Source organism: Carcharhinus amblyrhynchos, chromosome 27 (genome assembly GCF_965287045.1).
Source record: "Carcharhinus amblyrhynchos chromosome 27, sCarAmb.v2.hapA, whole genome shotgun sequence".
Classification (NCBI taxonomy): Eukaryota; Metazoa; Chordata; class Chondrichthyes; order Carcharhiniformes; family Carcharhinidae; genus Carcharhinus; species Carcharhinus amblyrhynchos.
The window spans coordinates 25,042,333-25,070,280 of record NC_137350.1 but is presented as its reverse complement, the minus strand read 5'-3'; the positions used below and the strand labels follow the sequence as shown (position 1 = coordinate 25,070,280).

Genomic DNA, 27,948 nt, shown 5'->3' with positions numbered 1-27,948 from the left:
TTATAAATCATTAACAAAGGTTTAATGATATAAAATGAACATTTAACATATTGCATTTTACTGTATCAGTTTATTTTACATACTCCTTAATATATGTTGGAAAAACTGCTACTACAGAGGAACTGTCCACTTCCATTCATGATTTTATCTTCATAAATCAATATGCTGTTATTTAACTTATTGTGGTATGAACTCAAGTTTTCGCATTATTTATACAACAAACCTGCAAGCTAATTTTTCTTTACAAATACAAAATAAATGATATCTTGTTGAAATGAGTAATGACACAACCGATTTCCAGTTCTGATTCTGATCCCTCATGGTTCCAATAGAGAAGTGAATTCTTCGTGGTCAACAACTGCTGAATGTTTGGTTTAGAAGCTGATGGAGTCCAAAGCGATGGTTCGGAAATGTTCAAATTTTAATTCAAGCTTGAACAAATGGTCACCTGATATTAAATATGTGATGGCCCCCAACTTAAGGCACTGAGAGTCTGAACTTGCTGGGCCAGGCAGCTGGATTTATCTGATACTGTCCTGGATTGTTTCTTTATTGTCCACTAAGCTCACCATGTGACCTTTCCCATCCGCACTCCTGAGATCAGAGTCAGGGGTCACGCAGTCCACATCATCCGGTTCTTGGCTCTGTGGCGAAATGGGCTGGCCACCTTTCACACGTTTCCACTTCATCCTTCGGTTCTGAAACCAGACCTTTACCTACGGAATAAAGAGTGGGAAATTACAGCTCCTGCGTAAGTGCTCGCCCTCCCCAAAAACAGTCGTTTCACGTGAAATTCGCCTGCTCGGTATCCTGGCCAACCAGTGAGATTAGTTACTCACAGCTGGGTTGATTTGCAAATTAGAACGGGAAATGGAATGGCTAGAAATTGAGATTCAGTCAGCATTTCCCCATGATTTCAATTCCTTAAAATGTTAATTACATCCATTCTCCATTTTTTTAAAGAGTTTTCACAGGCTTACAGAATATTAGTTGGGTGGTGCAGTGGTTAGCACTGCTGCCTAACAGCGCCAGGGATCAGGGTTTCATTCCTGGCTCGACATTGTATGGAATTTGCATGTTCTCCCCGTGTCTTCATGGGTTTCCTCCAGGTGCTTCAGTTTCCTTCCACAATCCAAAGATGTGCTGGTTAAGTGTATTGGCCATGCTAAATTGCCCCTTAGTGTCAGGGGGAAAAGCTGGGGTAAATGCATGGGACTATGGGGATAGGGCCTGGGAGGGTGCAGACTGAATGGGCCGAATGGCCTTCTTTTGCATTGTATATTTCTATGATTATCCTTTTACAGGATGTGGGCATCACTGGCATGTGGCCCATCCCTAATTGCCCTTGGACTGAACATTTCAGGGGACAGTTAAGAGTCAACCGCATTGCTGTGGGTCTGGAGTCACACATAGGCCAGACCAGGTAAGAATGGCTGATTTCTTTCCCTAAAGGGAAGATAGTTTCATGATCATTAATGAGATTCGCTTTCAATTCCACATTTATTAATTGAAATCAAATTCCACTAGCTACCGTAGTGGGATTTGAACTCATGAGCAGAGCCTTAACCTGGGGATCAGAATTATTAGTTCAGTAGAATCATAGAATACCTACAGTGCGGAAGAGGCCATTTGGCCGATCAAGTCTGCAGTGACTGTCGGACAGAGCATCTTACCCATGTCCTCTCCCTGCCCTGTGCCCATAACTTCATACATTTACTATAGCTAATCAACCAAACCTACACATCTTTGGACGCTAATGGACAATTTAGCATGGCCAAACCACCTAACTTGCACATCTTTGGACTGTGCGAGGAAACTGAAGCACCCGGAGGAAATCCACACAGACATTGGGAGAATGTGCAAACTCCATATAGGCAGTCATCAAGGCTGGAATTGAACCTGGAGTCCCTGGTGCTGTGAGGCAGCAGTGCTGATCACTGTGCCACTGTACTAGTTGGACAAACAGATTGGCAGACGTCTTTGTATGTCTGCTCTGAGCCTAATCAGGGTGGCCATCTACAGGTTCAGGGGTGCATGTTGCCCTTGCTGGGAGGGGTGGGAGGAGGGGGCTGTTGCTCTGGCCACTTCCCTTTCTCTTCCGTGGTCTTGTCCATGTCTAGATGGTCCTGGAGAAGCAGCATGTGGTATTACCTTTTACCCATGGAGGCCTGCTGCGATCAGTGAGCAATGCAAGGACTGGGGTGCATAATAGACACCAACAATATTAAGTTTCCTTAGTTTTGCTCACAGCTTTGTTCTTCATTTATTACATTCCTCTGAAAAGGGGGACACTTCTGCTAGAGAAATGTGGAGCAAAAGTTCTTTGAAAAGATACTTAACTGAATACATTTCTGTGCCATTCCAAATATTTTCAGACCACTGCTTGTTGTAATATTGGAAAGGCAAGCGGTTACTACGCTTGTCAGTGCTACATCATGCTTTGGAGTGTGGACACAAGAATATGAACTGTATTTAGGGGAGGTGATGGCCAAGTGGTATTATCACTAGACTATTAATCCAACTGATGTTCTGGGGCCCCGAGTTTGAGTCCCACCATAGCAGATGGTGGAATTTGAATTCAATAAAAAAAAGGAATCTGGAATTAAGGATCTAATGATGACCATAAAATCATTGTCAATTGTCGGAAAAAACACATCTCGTTCTCTCACATCCTTTAGGGAAGGAAATCTGCCGTCCTTACCTGGTCTGGCCTACACGTGACTCCAGAGCCACAGCAATGTAGTTGATTCTCAACTGCCTTCTAAAATGGCCTAGCAAGCCACTTGGTTCAAGGGCAGCTAGGGATGGGCAATAAATACTGGCCAGGCAGTGACACCCATGCCCCATGAATGAATAAAAAAAACAATTTACTGACAGATTTGAATATTTCATATATTACTTCATGTTCTGAAAATAAAATCAGTGTGTTCCTGCATTCCCAACACTCTCTGGGTGTGTTAACCTTCTCTTTTTGTGAGGGGGCACACTGTACCAAATTGATAAACCCCTTCAAACTGTGCTTTCAAGTCAATTAGGAATTTAACGGGTTAATTCTTACCTTAGCTAATATATAGGGACTACATAGCACTGGAACAACAAATGCCACAACCAACAGCTCGAGGGCTAATACAGTGATTAATCTGTAAATTGCACAATACCGCATTTATACAACCAAATTCCTATTCCATGAATAACTAGTTTTCCACAAAACCGTGTTCACTTACCAGAAATACAAGGAACTCATATGGAAGCCATGCCATTGAAGGTTCCCACGGCCAATCTGCAGTGGGGAGTGTTAGAGCAGTGGAGAGATACACAGCATCATTTTTTTAAGTTTGTTGTACTTGCAAACAATAACACCAGCAGCCAAGTAAAAGTGATACGGTAAGCTCAGTGCAAATTGAGAGGAAAAATAGTCTCAAATAACAGGAATTCGCACCTACAGAAATAAATAGAGCCAGTGTAAACAGGAAACTGTCCTGACTTACCAGCTCCAATTCACTCAACAGAAGTATGGACTTCAGAACAAATATAATTTTCCAACCGATCACATTGCTGCTAAATTAGAAATTGTAACTGGGGCTTAGATTTCTGGGTTTTTTTTAAAAGGGATTTCCTGTCTTCTGTTTAATTTAGCTGTTTTTCTAAAGACTCATTATTAACCTGAAATCGAATACAAACCCTCCCCTTCTTTTGCACTATTCCCAACTGCTGTCATTTGCTCACAATTAAATCGCAAAGCCTGGAGGACACTTTGTATTAATGCTTGCGATTTGAAGGTGATACTTAAACAGACATTCAAAACGATTCTGTGTCAACGTTGACATGAAGAGGGACCCAGATTCGATTCCAGCCTGTGTGGAGTTTGAACGTTCTCCCCGTGTCTGCGTGGGTTTCCTCTGGGTGCTCCAGTTTCCTCCCACAGTCCAAAGGTGTGAGGGTTAGGTTGATTGGCCATGCTCAATTGCCCCTTAATGTCAGGGAGGTTAGCAGGGATAAATATGTGGGGTTACTGAGATAGAGATAGAGCCTGGATAGTGCAGACTTGATGGACCAAATGGTCTCCTCTTGCACTGTAGGGATTCTATGATCCAGTGACCAGGGCTTGTTTGGCTTTGCAGGTCAGGTAAATTTAATAAGCTTCGGATATAAGGTTGTTGGGAAATTGTGCGGGTTAGGTTGATTGGCCATGCTATATTGCCCCTTTGTGTCAGGGAGATTAGCAGGGTAAATATGTAGGGTTACAGAGGAAAGGCTGCTGCGATCAGTGGACAATGCAGGGACTGGTGCATAGTAGACCCGAACTGTATTAAGTTCCCTTTGTTTTGTTCACAGTTTTGTTCTTCATTTATTTCATTCCTCTGAAAAAGAGATACTTCTACCAGGCAAAACTGGAGCAAACGTTCTTCGAAAAAATACTTAACTGATTACATTTCAGTGACATTCTGGGACTGTTGATAGTGCAGGCTTGATGGGCCAAATGGCCTCTTTCTGCACTGTAAGGATTCTATGACTCGATGAAAGACAAGCAAGAGGCAGAAATCCTGATGCGTACCTCAGGTATTGATAATACCAGCCCTGTTAAATCACAACATGTGGCGTGTCAAAGACCTGTTAAATAAAAGGTATGTTTTGTCCCAGCAATTTCTCAGATGAGTGGCTTCACCTTCACTCACCAAGAATAGCGGCAGTTCCCCTTTAGATCAGGTTTCCACCTGACGATCAGGACTTTCAGCTCACAGTATCTGCCTGCGCGAGTGAAAAGACTTGAACCTCGGAAGTCAGGTCTTTTCCCTTTCCCTCGTTCTGTAAGCCAGCCACACAGGGCTGTCGCAACTCAAGCGATTTAACAGTGTTTAGAATAAAAGAGCAATTGCTCTTAAAATGGGCAGAAGGTTATGGCCTGTTTTAGGAGGAATCAATTGTAACCAGATGCCACACAAATGAGGCACGGCAGGTCTCGTGTTGTTTTAGCACTTTTGTTGCTGTTATTTGGAGGGGGGGGGGGTGGTCGTTCGGTTGAATGTTTGGATGCAAACCCTTTTCACAAATGGCGTTACTCAATAAAAACAAGTGTCTCAGTCATTCTACTTCCTCAAACCAAAACAGTCTTGCATTTACTTTGGCACAGTGCATGCATTTTTTTCTGTATTGCTGGTGTTCTGGAAAGTATTTTTTGTATTTATAGGGATGCACGTCTCTCTCCTCCCTGCACTGTTTTCCGTTTCTGGTGGGGGTGGGGGGGAGGGGGGCTCCTGTTTCCATTCTTCTGGCGGAGACATAATCACTTACTCAGCAGTGTGTTCGAGCAGCAAAGATGAAACTCAACCTCTGCAGTCACATTGGCTGCTGCCTCTCCCTGTCTCGGTCCACGCATGAAAAATAGACAGTTGGATACAGCACTTAGGGGAGGGTTGGTGGTGGGTGGCACTGGGGGGGGAGGTGGGGCGGGAAACTCAAAAAAAAACATAGAAACCCCACAGTGCAGAAGGAGGCCATTCGGCCCATCAGGTCTTGTGTTTGATTCCTGGCTTGGGTCGCTGTCTGTGTGGAGTCTGCACATTCTCCTCGTGCCTGCGTGGGTTTCCTTCGGGTGCTCCGGTTTCCTCCCACAGTCCAAAGATGTGCGGGTTAGGTTGATTGGTCATGCTAAAATTGTCCCTTAGTGTCCTGAGATGTGTAGGTTAGCGGGATTAGTGGGTAAAATATGTAGGGATATGGGGGTAGGGCCTGTGTGGGATTGTGGTCGGTGTGGACTTGGTGGGCTGAATGGCCTCTTTCTGTACTGTAGGGATTCTATTCTATGGAATTCTATGGAGTCTGCACCAACAATAATCCCACCCAGGCTGTATCCCCACAACCCCATACATTTACCTCGCTAATTCCCCTGACACGAGGATCAATTTAGCATGGCCAATCAACCTAACCCGCACATCTTTGGAGTCTGGGAAGAAACTGAAGCACCTGGAGGAAACCCATGCAGACACAGGGAGAACGTGCAAACTCCACACAGACAGTGGCATGAGGCAGGAATTGAACCCAGATCCCTGGAGCTGTGAGGCAGCAGTGCTAACTTGAGGGGGTGAATGAATGCCTAAAGAACTGTAACTGAGTCCCTTTGCATTTTCCAATTTTCTCTCCATCAGTCCAAAATTGCTCTCCTTCTGAGTGTCTCCTCATAAATCTTCTGGAGAGGGGGAAAGTTTGTGGTAGGCACAGTGACAGAGCAGTTGGCACTGCTACCTCACAGCGCTTAGGGACCTGGGTTCGATTCCAACCTGGAGTGATTGTCTGCGTGGGTTTCCTCTGGGTGCTCCGGTTTCCTCTCATACTATAAAGATGTGCGGGTTAGGTGGACTGGCAATGCTAAATTACTCCTTAGTGTCCCAAGATGTATAGGTTAGGGGGGATTAGCAGTGTAAATGCATGGGGATTGGGCAGGGTGGGGAGGGTAAGCCTAGGAAAGATGCTCTGTAAGTGAGTTGGTGCAGAGTTGATGGGCTGAATGGCCTCCTTCTGCACTGTAGGGATTCTATCAATGCAGCAACATTGCAAACACGCTTTTTCCTTTTCCTTTTCTTTGCGATTGTATAAATGGAGGATAAGCTGTTTTAACCCTCTGTTTTCTTGATCAAGCAGTTGTCTCCAACTATTCCCAATTTCTGTACTTCTCAGGTTATACTCAGGAAAATCCTGGTGCTGTTCCAAGGAATGCAATTTTGCACTTCAAAAATTTCCATTGCAAATCTTCAATACGAAGGCCAAAAATAATAAAATTTGGCAAACCGCATGATTACTGGGTCAGACTCCCACACTGCCTGCGGTTCCCTTACCCATCATGTCTGTATGAGAGGGCCACGGTAACTCAAGTATGCAGAACAGTACCCTTTCAGCATTAGGACTGGCTCGCAACAGAAGAGATACCAATCTCTTTTTGCTCTTGACTACAAGGCCCCTATATTTAAAAAAAAACTCAATTCAGGCATTCTCCACCAATTTCTTTCTGGGCAGTATGGGCTCATAATTCAACACTAACTGGCAGTCTTACTCAGGCAAAATCCACAAACGTGGCTGGTGTGAGGTAAGGAAAAATGTTACACTGGCAGAGTGTTCCTCATTTTTTTGCCATCAAAAAGTGGTCCCAGAAATAATATGGGAACAGTGCCCTGCGTGTATACAGTGTCCAATCACAGGCAACATCATTCTCCGGGAATGTCAGACTCTGGGACTCTTAGTTCCTGAGATGGCAAAATCCCAGTTACCTGGACAACCTGACAGGAATGGAAAGTCAAGGCTTGCTCCTTCCTCAGCAAAGGGTCCCTGAGTCTCAGCTGCTTTGCAGCAGGCAACATTGATTTCATCAACAGCGTGAGACCCTAGGGAGGAGATGGCCTAGTGATATTATCGCTAAACTATCATTAGACTAATCCAGAAACTCAGCGAATGTTCTGAGGACCAGGGTTCAAATCCCGTCATGGCAGATAGTAGGCTTTGAATTCAGTAAAAAAAAAATCTGGAATTAAGAATCTACTGATGACCATGAAACCATTGTCGGTTGTCGGAAAAACCCATCTGGTTCATTAATGTCCTTCAGGGAAGGAAATCTGCCATCCTTACCTAGTCTGGGTTACATGTGACTCCAGAGTCACAGCAATGTGGTTGACTCTCAACTGCCCTTGGAAAATTAAGGATGAGTAATAAATGCGGGCCAGCCAGCGACGCCCATGTCTCATGAATGAACTAAAAAAAAAATGAAGCATGGCGGGGGTGGGGGTGGTAATTAAATATATAAAAAGTTGTGGAAGATGTAGTAAAAGACCTTAAAAGTGAAATGCGTGCCCATTAAAGAACATTGAAACTAATAAAGTATTCACCTGTCTTTCTGTGAGATCCAGATTAACTGCTATCTCGTATCGCCTCAGTCTGGTCAGGTAGTTATGATGGGCAAATTCCGCCTCTAGTTCTCGAATCTGTTCTTTGGTGAATGCTGTCCTCTCTTTTCTGGCCTTGCTATTAGACTCCGACTTGTAATTTGAATCTTGAGTCTCTGCAACAAGTTACAACAACAATATGATTATAGACAACATCCGTAGGCTGGATCCGACCGACCTCTCCCTGCCAGCTGTTTCTCGGCACATCTAAAATATGTCAGGTAGGCAGCCCACTGACCTCCACCAAATACACTAAAATCGGCAGCCCGCCGTTTAAAGGAATAATTAAAGATCGATTAGGCTTGGTAGCAAGCCTTATAACTGGGATAATACGCTGCTCATGCCATGATATGGTTGGCATGGGCACCTAGATGGGATTGGACAGGCTGGTTTTTGTAGCGTAGGTGAAAATGTTGGGAAGGAAGAGGAGGCACCTCATTCAGGGGTGCCCTGTGTTCATCAGGGGCACCATTTACCACCCCCCCCGTCCTTCAATGCCATTTGCCCTTCCAAAACACAGTCTCCTGGGCCCCTCCCTGGACTCAGAGCTCCTTCCTTTGCTAAAAACTCAGGATGTACCTTCTTCGATCAACCATCACTCTCTTTCGTGCACCTTTCTGTAGTCCCAGCAGTGCCCACTAATGAATCTTAGGTGACACTTCCTGTCACTGAGGGGTGAAAGTTCCACTCTTAGCTAGCTAAGTCCACGCCCCCTTCACTTCCCATCTGGGGAGGCAAGCAAGCCCCCAACTTGCAGCTCCGTGTTTCCTTAAGTTGCATGGTGTGTGTGTAGAGATTAATGGGTTTTAATGGCGGCACAGTGGCACTGTGAATAGCATTGCTGCCTCACAGTGCCAGGGACCCAGGATCAATTCCGGCCTCTGGGTCACTGCCTGTGTGCACATTCTCCCTGTGTCTGTATGAGTTTCCTCCGGCTGCTCCAGTTTCCTCCCACACTCTAAAGATGTGTGGATTAGGTTAATTGGTCATGCCGAATTGCCCCTTAGTGTCAAGGTGTTAGCAAAGTGAGGTTATGGGGATAGGGCCTGGGTGGAATTGTGGCCGGTCCAGACTCGATGGGCCGAGTGGCTTCCTTCTGCACTGTAGGGGTTCTATGACTCTATGATTAATCTGGTTCATGAGATTGTGGGTTTTAGCTCCATGTCAATGCTTCAGGTCATAAAGTCTGCACTCCAGTGCAACACTGAGAGGTGACTCATTGCCAGAAAGGACAGAGTTTTTGGTGTTAAAATTAGATCCTGTATGCCTGTTCTAAGGAGCCCACATCACAATTCAAAGAAGGACAGGGAGTTTTCACAGTGTCCTCGCCATTCTTTCTCCAATTATTGCTAATTGCCAAAGAAACAGATAAATTGGTCATTTGTCTCATTACTATTTGTGGAAGTTGCTGCACAAAATGCCTGCCACATATGCTTATAGCACACACCCTATACTTCAGAGGTAATACATTTGGATAGAATACTTTGAGATATTTTAATGTGATGAGGTGCTAAGTCAATGCAAGAATTATTGGCCAGAATTTTCTGGCTGTTTAATACCTGCTGCCGCTGCGCTCAACCAAATCTCCATTTGCAGCAGCAGGACAGGAGAATCCCGCTGGCGTGAACAGCCAGGGAATTCAGGCCATAATTTAGAATAAGGATAAGCAACAACCCCTCCTCCACAATAATCCTCAACACTGGTGCCCCACACAGCTGTCTCCTCAGCCCCTTACTAGACTCCTTATACATCTATGACTGTGTAGCCAAATTCCCCTCCAACTTGATTTTTAAGTTTGCTGATGACATCACTGTAGTGGATCAGATCTCAAACAATGATGAGACAGAGTACAGGAATGAGATAGAGAACCTGGTGAACTGGTGCGAAGACAATAATCCCTCCCTCAATGTCAAGAAAATAAAGGAGATAGCCATCGACTTCAGGAAGCATAGTGGAGGAGATACCTTTGTCTACATCAATGGGGATGAAGTAGAAATGGTCGAGAACTTCATGTTTTTAGGTGTCCAGATCATCAACAACCTGTCCTGGTCCCCCCATGCTGACACTATAGTTAAGAAAGCCCAAAAACGCCTCTACTTTCTCAGAAGACCAAGGCAATTTGGCATGTCAGCTACAATTCTCACCAACATCTACAGATGCACCATAGAAAACATTCTTTCTGGTTGTATCACAGCTTGGTATGGCTCCTGCTTTGCCCAAGACTGCATGAAACTACAAAGGGTTGTGAACAAAGCCCAGTCCATCACTCAAGCCAGCCTCCCACCCAGTGACACAGTCTACACTTCTCACTGCCTTGGAAAGCAGCCAGCATAATTAAGGACCCCATGCACCGCGGACGTATACTCTTCCACCTTCTTCCATCGGGAAAAAGATACAAAAATCTGAGGACATGTACCAACTGACTCAAGAACAGCTTTTTCCCTGCTGCCAACAGACTTTTGAATGGACCTACCTCACAGTAAGTTGATCTTTCTCTACACCCTAACTATGACTGTAACACTCCATTGTGCACTCTCTCCTTTCCTTCTCTATGAATGGTATGCTTTGTCTATATAGCGTGCAAGAAATAATATTTTTCACTGTATGCTAATACATGTGACAAGAATAAATCAAATCAAGTTATTGATTGGAAGAGGTTAGAAAGTTGTAATCTAATTGTGAGATTCGAGTAACAGCACAAGTGGAAGGAGTTATGTTCATATAGCACCTTTCACATCCTCAGAATGTCCAGAAGTGCTTTGTAGACAATGGCTTATTTCTGAAAGGCAATGATTTGGACAGATAGCTAACGCACAGCAAGCTCACATAAGCAGCAATGAAATAACTGAAGGATTGATCCATTTGAGTATTACTGCTTGAATATTGGATGGGGTGGGGAGAATTCTTTGCTTTTCAAACTATTCCATGGATTTTTTTTTAAATGTCCTCCTGTACGTGGCCCTGGCTTCATGCTCCATCTAAAAACACAGCACTACTAACAATCTGGGACTGCTTTGGCATTGAGGTTATTTGCACAAGTTCTGGAATGGAAGTTGAGTCCAAAACTAGAGATAAGAGTGAACCAAGCTGCCACTTAAACAACAAGAGTAGATTTGTAACCATTATTTTGAACAAAGAAGCCAATGTATGGGATCAAATTTGTTCCCATTATTAGTTATAATATAGGCCACAAAGCTTATCCTATTTACGAATAGATTGCGTGGACTGTAATGTCGAATACAAATGACCAGTGTTTGTGCCGTAGAAATAGGAGCAAGAAGAGCCTGCTCTGCCATTCATTATGATCATGGCTGATCATCCAACTCAATAGCTTAATCCCGTCTTCCCTCCCATATCCTTTGATCCCCTTTGTCTCAAATGTTATATCCAACTACTTCTTGAAGACATTCAATGTTTTGGCCCGAATTATTTTCTATGGTAGCGAATACCACAGGCTGACCACTCGGACTGAAGAAATTCTCCTCATCTCTGTGCCCGTATCCTCAGACTGTGACCCCTGGTTCTGGACATTTCCACCATTGGGAACATCCCTCTTGCATCCACCCTGTCTACTCCAGTTAGTATTTTGGAGGTTTCTAATGACAACCCACCCTCCCCACCCCATTCTTCTGAACTCCAGCAAATGCAATCCTGACAGACTCAATCTCTCCTCATACGTCAATCCTGTCATCCCAGAAATCCATCTGGTAAACTTTCCCTGCACTCCCTCTAAAGCAAGAACATCCGTCATCAGATATGTAGACCAGAACTGCACACAATATTCCCGATGTGGCCTTACCAGGGCCTTATAGAATAGCATCGAGATAGCCCTGCTCCTGTATTTGAACCCTCTTGCTATGAAATCCCACTGAACAACGAACACTATATCGAGACTCTAAAAGTGTGACAATCACTGATCGGTGACTGAGTAATGCTCATTATGAGGTGGGAATGGTGTTTGGATTATGGAACAATTAGGTTTTGACAAAGTGTTAGCACAGACATGATGGACCAAATGACACCTCCCGTGCTATAAACCTCCATGGTCTGAGTGATTTCTATTCACTTGCAGCTAGTTGTAGTGAACGGTAACAACCAACAGTGTGGAAAAGTTCCAACTACTCCTACAAGAACAAAATAGCATTGTTATTCAACTAGAAAGAACTTGCATTTATATCCTTAGGACATCCCAAAGTAAATCACAGCCTGTTTCTGTTTCTTGAAAAATTTATCTGAGGAACATTCCCAGTTGACATTTACTGAAGATTTTGAAATCATTTTACTTTTCCCACCAGCTTCAAAGTCCTAACAAGGTGACACAGTGGTTAGCACTGCTGCCTCACAGCACCAGGGACAAGGGTTCAATTCCTGGTTTGGGTCATGTCTGTGTGGAGTTTGCACATTCTCCTCATGTCTGCATGGGTTTCCTTCGGTTTCCTCCCACAGTCCAAAGATGTGCGGGTTATGCTAAATTGCCCCTTTGTGTCAAGGGGACTAGCAGGGTAAATCCACGGGGATAGGGTATGGTCGGTGCAGACTCGATGAGCTGAATGGCCTCCTTCTGCAATATAGGGATTCTATGATTCCAACCTGATTCCTTGATTCAAGGACTGCTCCTGTTTTTTAATCATTGATGGGATGTTGAGGCTTGGGGCAAAGTGGGTATATGGTCTTCAACCCGAAAGGGAATGTTCTGATGGGTGGTGTTTTGAATCCATCCTCAGGGCACATTACAGCTAACAAGATTTTTGGAGGCACAGTTGGCCAGACTGGATAAAGGTCGGGCACGTTTCCATCCCGAAAGAACATTTATGGGTCCTTCTCACAACAATCCCGTATCATCAACATTGCCAGTGTTTATTCTGGATTTAATTATTTGAGTTTAAATTCCACATCAGCTGCTGCGGTGGGATTTGAATTTATGTTACCAGATTATTCATCCAGGCCTCTGGGAAATCAGGCCAGTACTCCAGCCCCAGTTCCTGCAGCATCTGAAATATAAAGCTGATAGCAGTTTAAGTTTCCAATCTCTCCTAACTTTCTCCTTTCTGGATAAATCATAGAAAGCCTCCATTGCAGAAGTAGGCCACTCGGTTCATCAGGTCTGCACTGACAACAATCCCACCCAGGCTCTATTCCCGTTTAGTTACAATAATAACTCCACGGAGGCGAAAGTCCAAGTTACTTTATTTATTTTATCAAGTTGCTCCCTGCTGAATGCAGGCTGGGAATCTGACACACTTAAATAGGGAGGATGATTCTGCCTGACTTAACCATCAATTAAGACTCATCAGGTATTTCTTTTCATAATAACAAGCCAACCTTATTACCCTGCCTAAAATCATCACAGTTACCCTGTTAATACACCTAACCTATCGCATCCCGGGACACTCAGGGTTAATTTAGCATATCCAATGTACCTAATCTGCACATCTTTACACTGTGGGAGGAAACTTGAGCATCCAGAGGAAACCCACACAAACTTGGGGAGAATGTGTGCAATCTCCACAGAGACAGTGACCCAGGTCGGGATTTGAACCTGGGTTACTGGAGCTGTGAGGCAGCAGTGTGAACCACTGTGCCATCGTGCCGCTCCTATGGCACTATGCTGCTACGCTGTATGATGGATGCAGTTCCATGAGCACATGTAGGAATGGAACTGTATCCATCATACGGCATAGCATGTGAAACCAGTGTCATGATTCAACGGCCAATGACTGTTTACAGTTGTTGCCCTCATACAGTTGAGATCCACGTGCAATCACCCTCCAATAGAGTTGCTAGAAGATGATCACAAATAGAATGCTGGATGATTTTTCCCTTCCCCAATTCAAGATTGCTGAGGCCTATTTTTTAAAAATCATTCATGGGACATGGGCATTACTGACTGGCCAGCACTTATTGCTCATTCCTAGTTGCTCGAGGGCAGTTAAGAGTCAACCACATTTCTGTGGCTCAGGAGTCATGTGTCGGCCAGACCAGGCAAGGATGGCAGATTTCCTTCCCTAAAGGACATTAGTGAACCAGATGGGTTTTTCCGAGAATTAACACTGGTTTCATGGTCATCAGTAGATTCTCAATTCCAAATATTCTTTCTTGAATTAAATTCCATCATCTGCTGTGGCGGAATTCGACCCAGAACACTAGCTAAGTTTCTCGATTAATAGTCTAGTGATAATACCACTAAGCACTTGCCTCCCTTAAATCATTATATCCCTACCAATCACTGCGTCAACTTAGGGTAGCTAATAAGCAGAATCTGGGAATCAAACCTTTCTGATCTATAAAGCTCAGAGTCAAATTGGGGAGGGAGTTTAGTCTTGGTTGAGCAGTAGCACTCTTGCTGCTTATCCAGATGTCTGTAGATTCAATAACAATGCCAGAAAGTTGAGCACAACATCTAGGCTCAAGCTTGAGTGCAGGACTGAGAGAGTGCCACCCTGCTGGATGCGCTGCTGTCTTTCACATAAGGCATTTGGCCTGCCCTTCCAGATTAATGTGTGAGATCCCATGAGATTATCTGAAGAAGAGGTGGGGGAGGGGGGGAGAGGTGGGCATTATCCCCAGACTGGGATTTTCCAGCCGCACTCACCCCAAAACCAGAACATCCTGCCCAAGGTCAACTGACCTTCCGATAGTCCGCCCCTCGCCCACTACAATTCCCGTGGCAGGCAGAACAGTAAAACTCGTTTGTCTCTCAAAGTGTATCACAGACAGATTATCTCACTGCTATCTGGGTGGCCTTGCTGTGTGCAAATTGGCTGCCACATTTCTTACATTATAACAGTGGAGACACTTCAGAAGTATTTTATTGATTATAAACTGCTTTGGGATGCCCTGAGATCACTAATACATAAATGCCAGTCTTTCTTTCTCAGTAAAATTGTGTAAAACCATTGCGAGAACTCTGGTCATTGCCAAATAATTAAGTTTGATTCTAAATACTGAAATCTCTTGTGCAATACACCTTGTAAGGTATAGCTTTGATGCAACAACTATGAGCCAAACTGTGTCTATAATGAGGGAAGAAAACATATTGTAGCACTGCATTGCAATGGAGCTTATGAAAGAATGGCAATGATTAGACAAGGCATATGTGTCTAGAAGGTGTAAAAACAATAGATCTGCAATGTCAAATTTAGCAGGAATGTAATTTGTCTTAATTGCGATGAGTTCAACCATGACAGACTTCCAAATGCCATCTGCTTTTAAAAGGACCATGCTATTTCTTCCAAAAGTCCTTTTTTGGAATCCATTGTGCAAGTTGAATTTCCCCAGTGCAAATTAAAGCAAAAATAAAAGGTGCCGTACGGCCCCAATGCACTGAACCATCAATAGACTGAGTCACTGACACGTTGAACGGGAAACGTACCTTAAAATGCTGTGGGAGGTTTCATTGTAGGGTTGACTAAACCTCCCCATATGTCAGTGGAGCCCTGATTGCAACAAATGGCTTTGCCAAGCGCAGCGCTGAGCGAAAGCCAGGCTTCCTCCTAAAATGGAAGAGGGAAAACTGGGGAGAGTTGTCCTTTTGTTCATGTGTGCTTCAAATGTGCACTGCACATTACTGGCCGAGGGAGGGAAGCCAGCCAGACGCTTGCCCTGTCAGCCACAGATGGTTCACTGATCAGGAATACCAATGGAATCGGGAAATAGCCTCAAGGGGAAAGAAAAACTTTTCTAAAGAAAAGCAACTCAAAATTTTTAAAGGATTCCGATGACCTAAATTTCTTTGTAAAGTGGAGTTGCCACAGAATCGCCCAGTGGTTTACCTAGGTAGGGACAAGGATTTTATTGCAGTGAAATGTTAGTAATTGTGTCAGTATTGCCATATTCAGACAAAAAAAAAGTTTTTATTTCAGGCTGGAATTTTCAATTCAATGTTTAGTTTATTAAAGTAACTAAAGTTTATTTATTAGTCACAAGTAAGGCTTACGTTAACATTGCAATGAAGTTACTGTGAAATTCCCCTAGTATAGGGGAAAGTATAGCAGAGAGTATTTAGTCCTCCCTATACTTTAATATATACACTTTCCCTTAGTATTTATATTAAAGTATAGACAGGACTTTCTCGATAGTTTTTGTCTTCTTTCATTTTCCGACCTCGCCCATGGCTGAGGGTTCTCCAGTCCCGCTGCATGAATGGAGTTTTAGTTGAGCTCCAAATTCTCCATTCTCGCTGGCAGGAGTCTGGCCTTGGAGCAGTGAAGATACGCAGCTTCCTTCAGAACTTAAATACAACGCAAATAAAGTTTGTGCCCTAAAACGAGCATTAAGCAGGGAAAGGTCCTCAGCCAATTAGGTCTGTTCCTCCCACTCTATAAATAAAAAAGATTCTGCAAAACTGGCTGTGGTTTTACTTGCCTGTAAATTGCCAGCTGCAGTGTTACCATACAAACATATCAGATTCCTCTCAGCTTTGTTTTTAAGTTTTGTGCTAATCAAAACGAAGAACATCAGCACTTGGAAACAGAACCCTTTCCACTGAGTGTCAGCACCAATCACTTTCTGACAAGACAGAGCACCAACAAAAGCCATTGCGAGAGCACCACCAGCTCAAAGATTGGTGTAGCTCCAAGAAGGAGTCCCACCACCACCTTTACAGAACATCTAGGGATGAGCAATCAATGCCACTTCCCATCTTTGCCCAGATTCCAGAAATAAATGTGTAGCTCAGACTACTCTGCTCCTGGTCCTATGCCAACCATACCATCTCACCTTCAACTCCAAAAGACCTGCACCAGCATGCTAAACATTTCCACATAGCTGCCCTGTTGTCTTTCCAATCGCTGTTTCCAATTAGGATGTGTCCTTATGTACTAGTGGGATGGCTATTGGTATTATCCCTAGACTATTAATCCAGGAACTCAGCTAACATTCTGGGGACCTGGGTTAGAATCCCACCATGGCAGGTGGTGGACCTTGAATTCAATAAAAATTGATCTGGAATTAAGAATTGACTGATGACCATGAAACGACTGTCGATTTTGAGAAAGACCCGTCTGGTTCACTAATGTCCTTTAGGGAAGGAAATCTGTTGTTCTTACCTGGTCTGGCCTACATGTGACTCCAGAGCCACAACAATGTGGTTGACTCTCAACTGCCCTCTGGAATGGCAGAGGAAGCCACTCAGTTCAAGGGCAACAAGGTGTTGGGCAATAAATGTTAGCCCAGCCAGCGACGCCCATGTCCCATGAATGAATAGAAGAAAAAGCAACTGGAGCGAGAGTGCCAAAAACCATTTCAGAGAAGGCTCAGTGAGCAAACAGATGCTTCTTTTCATTCAATTACAATCGGCAAGATTTGAACCCGGGTCCCAGAGTGGAAAGGCAACTGACTGACCCACTGTGCTATTTGGTTTTCTCTCTGCCATTCGATAGAAATTTTGACCAATAAATGTGTTAATGTCCCCTTCAGAATGGCAGAGGGAAAAGTGACCAAAAACATGTTATGGCTTTATGTAACAAAAACAACAGGAAATTTCAAGACTATGAAATGGGAGATCTTTTCTATAATGTGCGTTACCTCCTCAGCTGTTTTTCAGACCATTTCAGATGCACACTCAAGAACATTTGTGAAAATGCAATATGTTACCAAAAGGTATTTGTGTAATGATGTATCAATTGTGTCTTGAAAATGAAAGGGATTAAAAAAAAGTGCAGTAAAAGTTTGCAATGTAGCAGATGTACATCTGCACTGATGACTAACATGGCATATTGAGTGTGGAATTTTCAAAGCAGGAAATTCTTGGCTATTCCAGGATAGTAGCCTGTCAATAAACTCCCCAATCTATCAGCACAGGCTCAGTAAAAATGCTGGATTGTAGTAATTTTACCCGAGACTTGATTACCAGAAGTTAAGACATTCAGAGTTGTGAAATGGCGCAGCCCTTCCAAGCGTCATTTATTGGAAGTGACTGTCTATCATTTGTTTTGGTTCTAAAATATGCCCTAAATGTGTCTGATGCATGCGTTTTTATTCCATATGTTTAACTTTGTAATTTGCTTTGCTTCTGCTGACAATAAATTTCTTGCCCAACAGGTCCTCAATGTTTCATTTCACTGTTTCTCTATAGCTCATGTTCACACTGCAGCATCAACATAGAAAAACTCACGCATACAAGGAGACCATTTGGCCCTTCATGTTGTTGCATGCTGAAAAAGAACACACACATCTAAACCCATTTCCCAATTTTTTGCCTGCAGCAACTCATCAAGGCTTCTTAAACAGTGCCATCCAAACTCAGCACCTCTATCATATATAAGGCACCACGACTTGCAAGTTCCCCTCCAATTATCCAAACTTGGGAGTATATCATCATTCGGCAGCACGGTGGCACAGTGATTAGCACTGCTGCCTCGCAGTGCCAAGGACCCGGGTTCAATTCTGGTCTTAGGTGATTGTCTGTGTAGAGTTTGCGCATTCTCCCCATGTCTGCGTGGGTTTCCTCCAGGTGCTCCGGTTTCCTCCGACAGCCCAAAAGACATGCTGATTAGTTGGATTGGCCATGCTAAATTCTCCCTCAGTATCCCCGAACACGTGCTGGAGTGTGGCAACTAGGGCATTTTCACAGTAACTTCATTGCAGTGTTAATGTAAGTCTACTTGTGACTAATAAATAAACTTATCAACTTAATTATCCTAACTTGGAATTATAATCATCATTTGGCAGCAGGGTGACACAGTGGTTAGCACTGCTGCCTCACAGCGCCAAGGACCCGGGTTCAATTCCCAGCTTGGATCACTATGTGTGTGGAGTTTGCACATTCTCCCCGTGTCTGCGTGGATTTTGTCCGGGTGCTCTGGTTTCCTCCCACAATCTAAAGATGTGCAGGTTAGATGGATTGGCCATGGTAAATTGCCCCTTAATGTCCCAAAATGCGCACATTAGGGGGATTGTTGGGGTAAATAAGTGGGGTTACAGGGATAGGGCATGGGGTGGATCTGGGTAAGATGCTCTGTCAGAGAGTTGGTGCCAAATGGCCTCCTTCTGCACTGTAGGATTCTCTGATTAATTCACTGTCGCTGGATCAAAATACTGGAAATGCCTCACTGTCAGCAACGTGGGTGTACCTTCACCACATGGACATCAAGAAGGTGCCTCAGCACGACCTTCTCAAGGAAGTTAAGGACAGTAAATAGTGGACTTGCCAACTTTGACCATGTCCTATGAATTCAATAAATCTTCTGCATTATTACAACTCAACAATGAGAACACATTCTAACTAGGTGATGCACAGATTTTCTAAGCCCACAGGTTTGTTATTCCTATTTCAGAAGAGTTGGTTAGCAGCTCCTGTAAAAATACATCTGGGCAAGATAACTTTTCATTCTCAATTGTGAAAATGTACTGCCACTGCCCGGGAACTGGGTGTATTAGTGGCTTTAGCACAAAGATCTTTCATCTCTGGGTCAGAGGTTTGATTTCAACAAATAGCTGAAAAGTTGGAACTCCCTTTTTTGCAGATTGAAAGATCATCTAAAGTCCAATGATTTGAACAGGTGGCCTCCCAAGGGTAATATTATGCAGTCTTCAGCCAAAGTTTGGTTCTAATTAAGATGAAATTATCATTGCCACGGAGAGGTTATTCAATGGGCAACTCGTTTTGGAACTGGGAAAATTCACACTGGAGCAGTTGGGACTTCTTCCTGAATAATTGGATTTCTGTAGAAATTATAATCCTGAAACAACCTGCTTGGTTCAACCGGTCTGTGCTGAGGTTTAACCTGCACATGAGCCCATTCTGTTACCACACCCATTTCTTCAACCATCTACCTAATCTATTTTTAATGTTAACATGGACTTTACTTCAATCAATAACTCAAGTGGTACATCCCAGCCTCAATTTTCTGTGCAAATGGTTCCTATCCTAAATCTCAAATGTAACCTTACACTTTCATCTTAATCCCTCAGGCACTGGAAATGACCTGTTCCAGATCCCTTCATCATTTTAAAGGCCTCTCTATCAGGTCACTCTGATTATCCTCTCTGTCTAACAAAAGCACCACAGTTTTCTTGCACCACAATTCAGTGATATCTTCTTTATATTGCCTCAATCTCAAGGCAATGGAATCTCAAGTTGCTGGCTGGAAGTTGCCTCTTTTTAGGAAGACCCAATCACAGATTGCGCCAGTCAGGCACTTAACAAGCCAGCCATAGGTCCTCCTCTAGCATCATGGACCCCAGGGGTGGAAGCCCTACATGCAAAGAGCTGCTGGCCAACCAGAGGTCAATATCTCTATTCAACCTCAGCACCTTCGAGGAAGTGGTGGCTGCTGCCAGGACAACGATAGGGAGTTCTAATTTATTTATTAGTGTCACAAACAGGCTTACATTAACACTGCAATGAAGTGCAATGGGTGGTGTGGTGGCACAGTAGTTAGCATTGCTATCTCACAGCACCAGGGACCAGGGTTCAATTCCGGCCTCAGATCACCATCTCTGTGGAGTTTGCACATTCTTTCAGTGTCTGTGTAGGTTTCCTCTGGGTGCTCTAGTTTCCTCTCATAGTCAAAGGTGTGTGGGTTAGGTTGAGTGGCCATACTAAATTGACCATAATGTCAGGGAATTAGTAGGGTAAATATGTGGGTTTATGGGAATATGGCCTAGGTGGGATTGTGGTTGGGCTGAATGTCCTCCTTCTGCATTGTAGGGATTCTACGATTCTAAGTTACTGTGAAATTACCCGAGTCTCCACACCCGGTATTTATTCAGGTACTGAGGGAGAACTTAGCATGGCCAATACACTTAACCAGCACGTCTTTCGGACTGTTGGAAGAAGCCAGAACTCCTGGAGAAAATACACATAGAAACGAAGAGAATGTGCAGACTCCACACAGACAGTGACCCAAGCTGGAAATCGAACCCGGGTCCCTGGTGCTGTGAGGCAGCAATGCTAACCCACTGTGCCACCATGCCACCCAGGATCATTGCTGGATCAAAGGCCACCGATAAATGATGGGATTTGTGGGGTGGGGTGTTGTGGGAGACGGGGAAAGAGGGATCAGAGCAAAGGTGGGAGGAACAGAGGGTCATGCCTCATAGTGGATCCCCCTCTTGATACTGATTCCCTGAATTAGGTACTGAGTGCCTTTGACCAGGAGTCCATAAGTAGCCCATATTGGTTTGCTTGTTGTGCTCCCTGCACAACAGCGGTAAGCCCCCTGGCCTGGCGATGGGTTAATACCAGTGACAGGGGGTTAATAACTGTCCACTTAAGGGCCTCAATAGGCAGCAAGGTTGAACAGTCATCCATGGGCCTTTCCACTATGGACCTAATTTACATGGAGGTGAGAATGTGATCAGGTCCCCACCTGCCACCTGATTAAATGCCCCTCCACCCTTCTCCTGCCACCAAACTCACCTTGGGGAAAGTGCACAAGATTCTGCCCAACATCTTCCCTGTGGTGTGGAACCAAGAACTGCACTCAGTACAACAGAGGTGCTCTCACTAAGGGTCAAGACATTTTGGGGTATATTTTCTCCCATTTAGTAAATGTTAGCAAAAATGAGCAAGATGAATGTGAAGTGGAAAAATGGCACTTCATACACTGTCCACTTGCAAACGAAGAAAATGGATTTTATGAGTGAAGCAAAGTAGAGGAGATTGACTTATGTCTGGGCTGTACAGCATTGCTTGTTTAGGCTTGTGTAGAGCCTGAGCACTGGCACAGTCAATTTGGGCCAAACTGTCTGTTCCTGCTATAAATCTGTATAATTCTATTTGATTTGGGAGTACTCATTGTGGACTCTGGGTGTAGAAAGTGGGAATAGGTTCCAATTCACAGCACTGAGGTTTCTCACCTTAATGAAAAAAAGTCATGTTTAAAAAAAATAATTGAGGAAACAAAGGAGACAAAGTGTTGATGTATTGAAGGGCCAGCCTGCAACAATAGCACTTCCTCTCCTCAATCAGCAACAACTTCACTAATGCTGGCAGAAAGGCTTTCTCAGTTACATTCAACCAGGAAAGACTCAAATGAATTGAGCCATAAATAAAACGCAATTGTGATTTATTATAACCTTCCCCGCTGGATCATTGTGATATTGTCAGACCAAACGCAATAAAAAGTCATAGTTAAAACTTTACACTTTTACAACCCAAGATGTCTTCATAATTTAACTGCATCCCCCTGCAATAAATTTAAAAATCATAACGTCAGGGGTGGCTTCATGCAACAACCAAAATCCTAGTAAATTTATTGTTAATGGGCAATTTTTAAAAAGACACGATTTAATGTATGGGCATGATGTCAATTAGCAGAGAAGCCAATTGTGGAATGCATGATGTAAAGGAATCTGGGTCAGATACTGAGGTGAGATTCTTACTTTAAGTTTTCGTGCGTTCGAGAATTTTCAAAAGTTGTAACTCCTGTAACTTGTGAAATTTGGGTTGCGCAACATTTGAGAGTGTGCCTAAGCAGGTTTACTAACTATAAAGCTACACGGGGAGCAGATACTTTACATTATTCACCATAAAATCCTGACGGAAGGAGGCCATTCGGCCCATTGAGTCTGCGCTGACAACAATCCCAACCAGACCCTATCCCTGTAACCCCACGTATCTACCCTGCTAATCCCCTGACATTAAGGGGCAATTTAGCATGGCCAATCAACCTAACTTGCACACCTTTGGAGCACCCAGAGGAACCCCAAGCAGGCAAGGGGAGAACGTGCAAACTCCACACAGATGGCGACCCAAGGCCAAAATTGAACCTGCGGTGCCTGGCATGGTGAGGCAGCAGTGCTAATCACTGTTAAAACTGAACATTTTAAGCTCGGCATCTTATTACAGGGCTGTCATAACAAGAAACAAATATAAACTCATGGAGTTTACGATAACCTTCGTTGAAATAGTTGGTCAATTTTTGTGTTCATAATTATGCCGTTTGGTGGTTCATGCTGATACTGTGTTTATCCTTCAGTTTTAACAGCTCCTGAATTTCATTAAAATGCATGATCAAAGATGAGCTGTGAAATCTATAACGTCTTTGTCTCATTTCTGAGTGATCCGCCTGCCTGTATTACCATTTTAAATAAGACTAATAAACCATTTGAACTGCAGAAACAAATCAGTATTGGATTGTAACTTCAATCATTGGATAAAAGGGGCACATACCTACTGCAGCACATGCAATGTTGACTGACTTTGAAATAGATAAAACGCAAACACATTACCAGTTTTTCAAAACTTGCTCCTAACTAAAGGTCCAAAAAAAAAAGCTGGCATGAAGTCAAATCAATTTCATCCAGATGTTGCTTTTTAAAAATGAAACCCTTTTATTAATAATAAGTGGATCACACTGATTACCACAAGATTAGTCGAGCATATGTTATCCAGTCAGTAGGAACAATTAATATAATAAACTTCGAGCCAAGTTGAAGCCATTTATAACTAGACTCTAAAATTAGGGTAGAACGTGTTGGTATAATACACCCCTTTCAATGCACTTTGCTTAATTTGTGTTTGGTTATTATTTGTCATGACACTGGTTGCATTTATGCACCGCATCGTTGATTTATGATATGATTTGCGCAATGGTATCAATGATATGCGGCCAAATGCTGGAAATTCTCACCTCAGTAGCTGTCTTGCAATGTATAAATACAAAATACATGAATGTTTTGAGGAACAACTGGGTTTAGGGGCTGCTTCAGTATCAGAATGGAAGAATCACTAGGGCATCAATGTCATGTGTTACTTAATAAGCACCCAGTTGTTCAAAGGGATGTTTCTCTCAGGCGATGCATGTTCTAAAATTTTTTGTTTCATGATAAAGGGAACAGGTTTTTCCTGTGACTGGTCAATAAAAAAGTAAAGTCTACCTCTGCTTGCCATTTTTATAGTTACTTTTCATATGCAAGTCTTATACGATGCAGAAAAGCACCAGGACAAAAATCTTGGGTAAGCAATGTGGATAGTGTTCACATTGCTTAGTAGTATTTATGCCAACTTGTAAATATATTTGTGAATATTTTCGCTTGCCAATATCTTGAGTAAAATGGTACACCAATTCCTTTTTTTTTGAGCAAGTTTATGATTTATTTTTGCAACTACTATTAAAGATGGTATCTTTATGATGTAGCACCAAAACCCTCATACTTACTTGGCACAATGAAATGAAGCAAAATTGTAATTCCATGATGGGAAATGTCATCATTTGACAGCATGGTTCTAGACTGGGCTACTTGTATCAGACATTAGAGGTAGCAATGATTATGTTCATCCAAAACCAGATTCAGAACAGAAAAACAATGCAAAGCAAAATGAAACCATAAAAGGTAACAAACAAATGACACAAAAAAGGCTGAATAAAATGTGGGAAAGAATAAGAGCAAGTCAGAATGGGTTAAAATAGAGAGTTGAACTGAAGAAGAAAACTATGAACACATAAGAATTAAAATACTCGAATGGAAGAATGGAGACTCAAATAAGTCACTGTTTGGGACCAACTAAGTTTTCTTACTGAGTCCCAATTTTAAAAAGAAATCAGTGCAGGCAACCACATGCAAAATCAACAATTATCGCTAAAACTACAAGTGCTCACAGAAATAGTAAAACCACTAAAGCTTAATTGACTACAATGAAAAACATTATTCAAACACATTTCCTAACTCCACTTACAAACTAATTAGTCTGTATAAAATAAAACTATCGCAAATGTTGAAGGATTGTCTGGGGCATTTGCAATATTTTCACTAACAAAAATAACTTTCTCACTTTTATAAAATTGTCAAACTTGGGCATTACTAATTTCGCAAAGTGAAATGACAAAAAATGTTAACGTCAGCAACAACAAAAAAAAGACCCCAGCTAATAAAAAGCGGACACGAATCAAGTTACAATATGAAATCGTGAACCTTAAGTTTTCTAAAATTACAAATAACTTTGAACTAATTTAGATTTTGGGAAAGCTTCTTTCCTTCAAATCAGAAAGCTCAATAAGATTTTATTTTGTATGAGGATAGTATTTGGGGTGTCCTTTATTTACATTTTCTCACATGATGTTGAGATGGAAAGATCCATCTGCACTAGCAATGTGTTCAGCTCTGCTGTTTTTGATTGCCTTTTTGTATTTTGAACAGGTTGTTCAAACATTTTTGATTTGTTCTAGTTCTTTAATAACGTATCATTTACCTGATCCACTACTTAATATGCACCAAGTGCCTTATTTTGAAAGTGAAATTAAATTTGTAGGAAGCACAATATTGCTCCAACATTCACCCCTCTGTAGTTTCAATCGACATTCAATTTCTTCAAATGCAGTTCTATTATATATATATTAAACTGTGCATTACACACCTGTTTATATAAAACTGGAGGTTATCACTGAGTTTCATGTCTGGTGTAAAATGAACACATTTAACAATGCTGTGCTTATAAAATTCACTTTAATACTATCATTTTACATTAATGTGTGCCCTACTATGGTCACTCTGTTCTCAATTTTAGGTTTAGGTTTTCTAGCACATTAGCGCCTTGTCCTCTTTAAAGCACAAATTAAACTTTGATAATGCAAAACATATGCAGATTGTATGGAACAGTTTTAGGAATAGCCTCTGTATTGATGTGGATTATGGTTTAAAAAACCTGCACATATATTTTTCTTAATAATTTGATTAAATTTGAGAACTGAAAATATATAAAAATGGCAAATGCATAGGACTGAGTTGCAAGGTTGAACCTAACCGCTGATATTAAACATCAAAAAGTTATTTAAACCAACTGAACTGTCCCTAGAACTGACTATTTGGCGCTTGTTTAAACATTTCCGAGCATATAGCTCTTCGATAAAATTTTGCAGTGTGGGTGAAGATTATTTTAAGGTCTTAAGAAGTATCAAGAAACATTACAAAGTGTCAAGAAATATATGACTGCCCTTCCGATAATAACCTAAAACTTAATTCCTGCACAAAACTGCCGCCACTGTGAAAGAAAGTTGAGGTTGCCTAGATACAGAAATTCTCTTATGACCATCTACAGTGGCTGGACGATTTTGGCAACGCACGGCATATAGTATATACATATATTCGGTTCTGATATAAGTATATATATATATGTGTGTGTGTGTGTGTGTCTATGGCAATGCACATCATGTAAAAGGTTGTGAAACATACACATTATTGCAACATTTTGATTCATGCAAGTTCGGACCCAGTTTGGTCCTCTTTCGACACCAGCCAGTCCCGTTATATCCCCCTCTCAGGTGTGGCTTTATTCATCCCGCTTCCTGAACGGATCACAGATTTGTTGCGCTAACATGAACTCGGATGCTGCAAGTAGTCATTGTACCTGCTGTGGATTGATTACACTGCTCTGATTGCTGGAGATTTGGAGCCCAACTTTTCGGTACCCGTAGTACCGGTGAAACGAAAAGATAATTTCAAATTGGTGAGCACCAGAGATCATTACATGGGAATCAATTTTCACATTCTACAGAAGAACAAATGAGTTCCTTTCTGTCCCCTGTTCGTGTTTAGTAATGGGGCGAGAATGCAATTTTTTTGCAGCTGACTTTCCGGCAGGTGCTGAAACGGAATGCTTTTCAAAGTTTGTGTCTCGTATTCATGGCTTGTGATTTTCTTCAATATCAAAACGGTGGCATAGAAATAACATATAATAGCTTGGGAAATAACTTAATTTGAAACTCATTTTGTTGCTGCGGGATTGCAACAAATGCAAATTAAAATGTGTCCAAAAGTATTTATCATTTTAAAAATACACGTGCAAAATTATATATCACTTATAAAATAAGTGTGTAAAAGTATTTATCATTTATAAATTAAGTGTACAAAAGTAAATCACTTTTAATATGTGCGTGAAGGAGTTTATCAATTAGAAATTAAGTGAACAAAAGTGTTTATCACATAAAATGTGTGCGAAAGTATATCACTTTTAAAATGAGTGTGTAGAAGTATATATCTCATAAATTAAGTGTATACAATTATATCGCAAAATTAAATGTACACAAATATATCACTTTTAAAATAAGCGTGTACAAGTATATATCTCTTATACTTTTGTATATTTAATTTATATCATTTAAAAAAGTGTTCACAAGTATATCACTTTTAAAATAAGTGCGTAAAAGTATTTATTACTTAAAACAAATGTGCAAAAATATTTATCACCATTTTAAAATAAATGGACAAAAGCAGCTTTGAATTTGCTGCAAATGAAATACTTTTGAAAACACAAAACTACATTTAAGGATTGAATGTTTTATTTGGAAATCTGTTTTCAAAATAAATGAATACTTTTATTTCATGTTTTGCAATGCATGACAGTGCTGTTCTCTCACCTAAAACGTCGCGTTTCCTCTTGGTCACTTTCTTGTCGGGATGGGAAGCGGCGATGCCCCGCTGGCTGCTGTAATCCCCAGTCCCGGGCGGCTGCGAGCCGCCGCCGCTGCTGCTGGTGGTTTCGAAATTGGCGGAGCTGGCGGACAAGCAGGAGGTCTGTCTGTCCCGGGCCGCCGTCGGAGGGGGTGGGGGTGGGAGGTGCCAGTCGGAGCGGGGGAAGCGGCCCGGGTGATGGTCCACGTACAGCCGCTCCTCCCCGGGGAAACCGTGCGCCGCTGCCGCCGCCGACACCAGGCAGGGCGACGCGAACTCCGAGTAGGCGGCAGCGGCGGAGAAATCGGCGGCGGCCTCCGACTTCTTGTAGAAGGAGAAAGGCGACGGGTAATGGTGCAGGCCCGGCACCCCGGCCCCGGAATGTGGATTCCTCATGCAGCCCCAGACGGCGGCCCCGGAATGCGAATTGCGCATGCAGCTGCCTGTGCTCTGATCCATGGAGCAGCTGGGAAGATGCTCTCTGTACAGAGGAGTGCTTTAAACTCTTTGCAAAAAAAAACCACCCCTTTTGACACTTTCAGTCTTCAATTGAAAGTTTGCAACGATTGGAACATTTTTTTTAAAAAAAGATTTCTTAAAAAATAATGAATTAAATGTATTTAGGCATTGCCTGCAGTCAATGAGGCTGACTCCCTCTGAGTGCTTTGGTGGGAAAAGTGAC

The 27,948-nt window shown here is 42.6% G+C and overlaps 1 protein-coding gene across 2 annotated transcripts; it reads right to left on the bottom strand.

The window, feature by feature from the left end:
* On the bottom strand, positions 1 to 27,948 carry meox1 (mesenchyme homeobox 1). 2 transcript variants are annotated; one of them, XM_080213704.1, is made up of 4 exons: positions 27,233 to 27,948; positions 7,875 to 8,047; positions 3,225 to 3,280; positions 602 to 716 (listed from the first exon to the last, which is right to left on the bottom strand). In XM_080213704.1, the coding sequence occupies exons 1-4, from the start codon at positions 27,723 to 27,725 to the stop codon at positions 713 to 715; spliced, it is 726 nt and encodes a 241-aa protein (XP_080069830.1). In that variant the 5' UTR covers positions 27,726 to 27,948; the 3' UTR covers positions 602 to 712. The 2 variants fall into 2 exon arrangements, with proteins under 2 accessions (XP_080069829.1, XP_080069830.1); XM_080213703.1 differs by lacking the exon at positions 3,225 to 3,280 and having other exon boundaries at positions 1 to 716; positions 27,233 to 27,944.

Coding starts and splice junctions, on each gene's coding strand:
- meox1 (XM_080213703.1), bottom strand. CDS start 27,725: ATGGATCAGAGCACAGGCAGCTGCATGCGCAATTCGCATTCCGGGGCC. Junction 8,048..27,232: donor GAGGAAACGCGACGTTTTAG/GTGAGAGAACAG, acceptor AACTTGTTGCAG/AGACTCAAGATTCAAATTAC. Junction 717..7,874: donor TGGATCTCACAGAAAGACAG/GTGAATACTTTA, acceptor TTTATTCCGTAG/GTAAAGGTCTGGTTTCAGAA.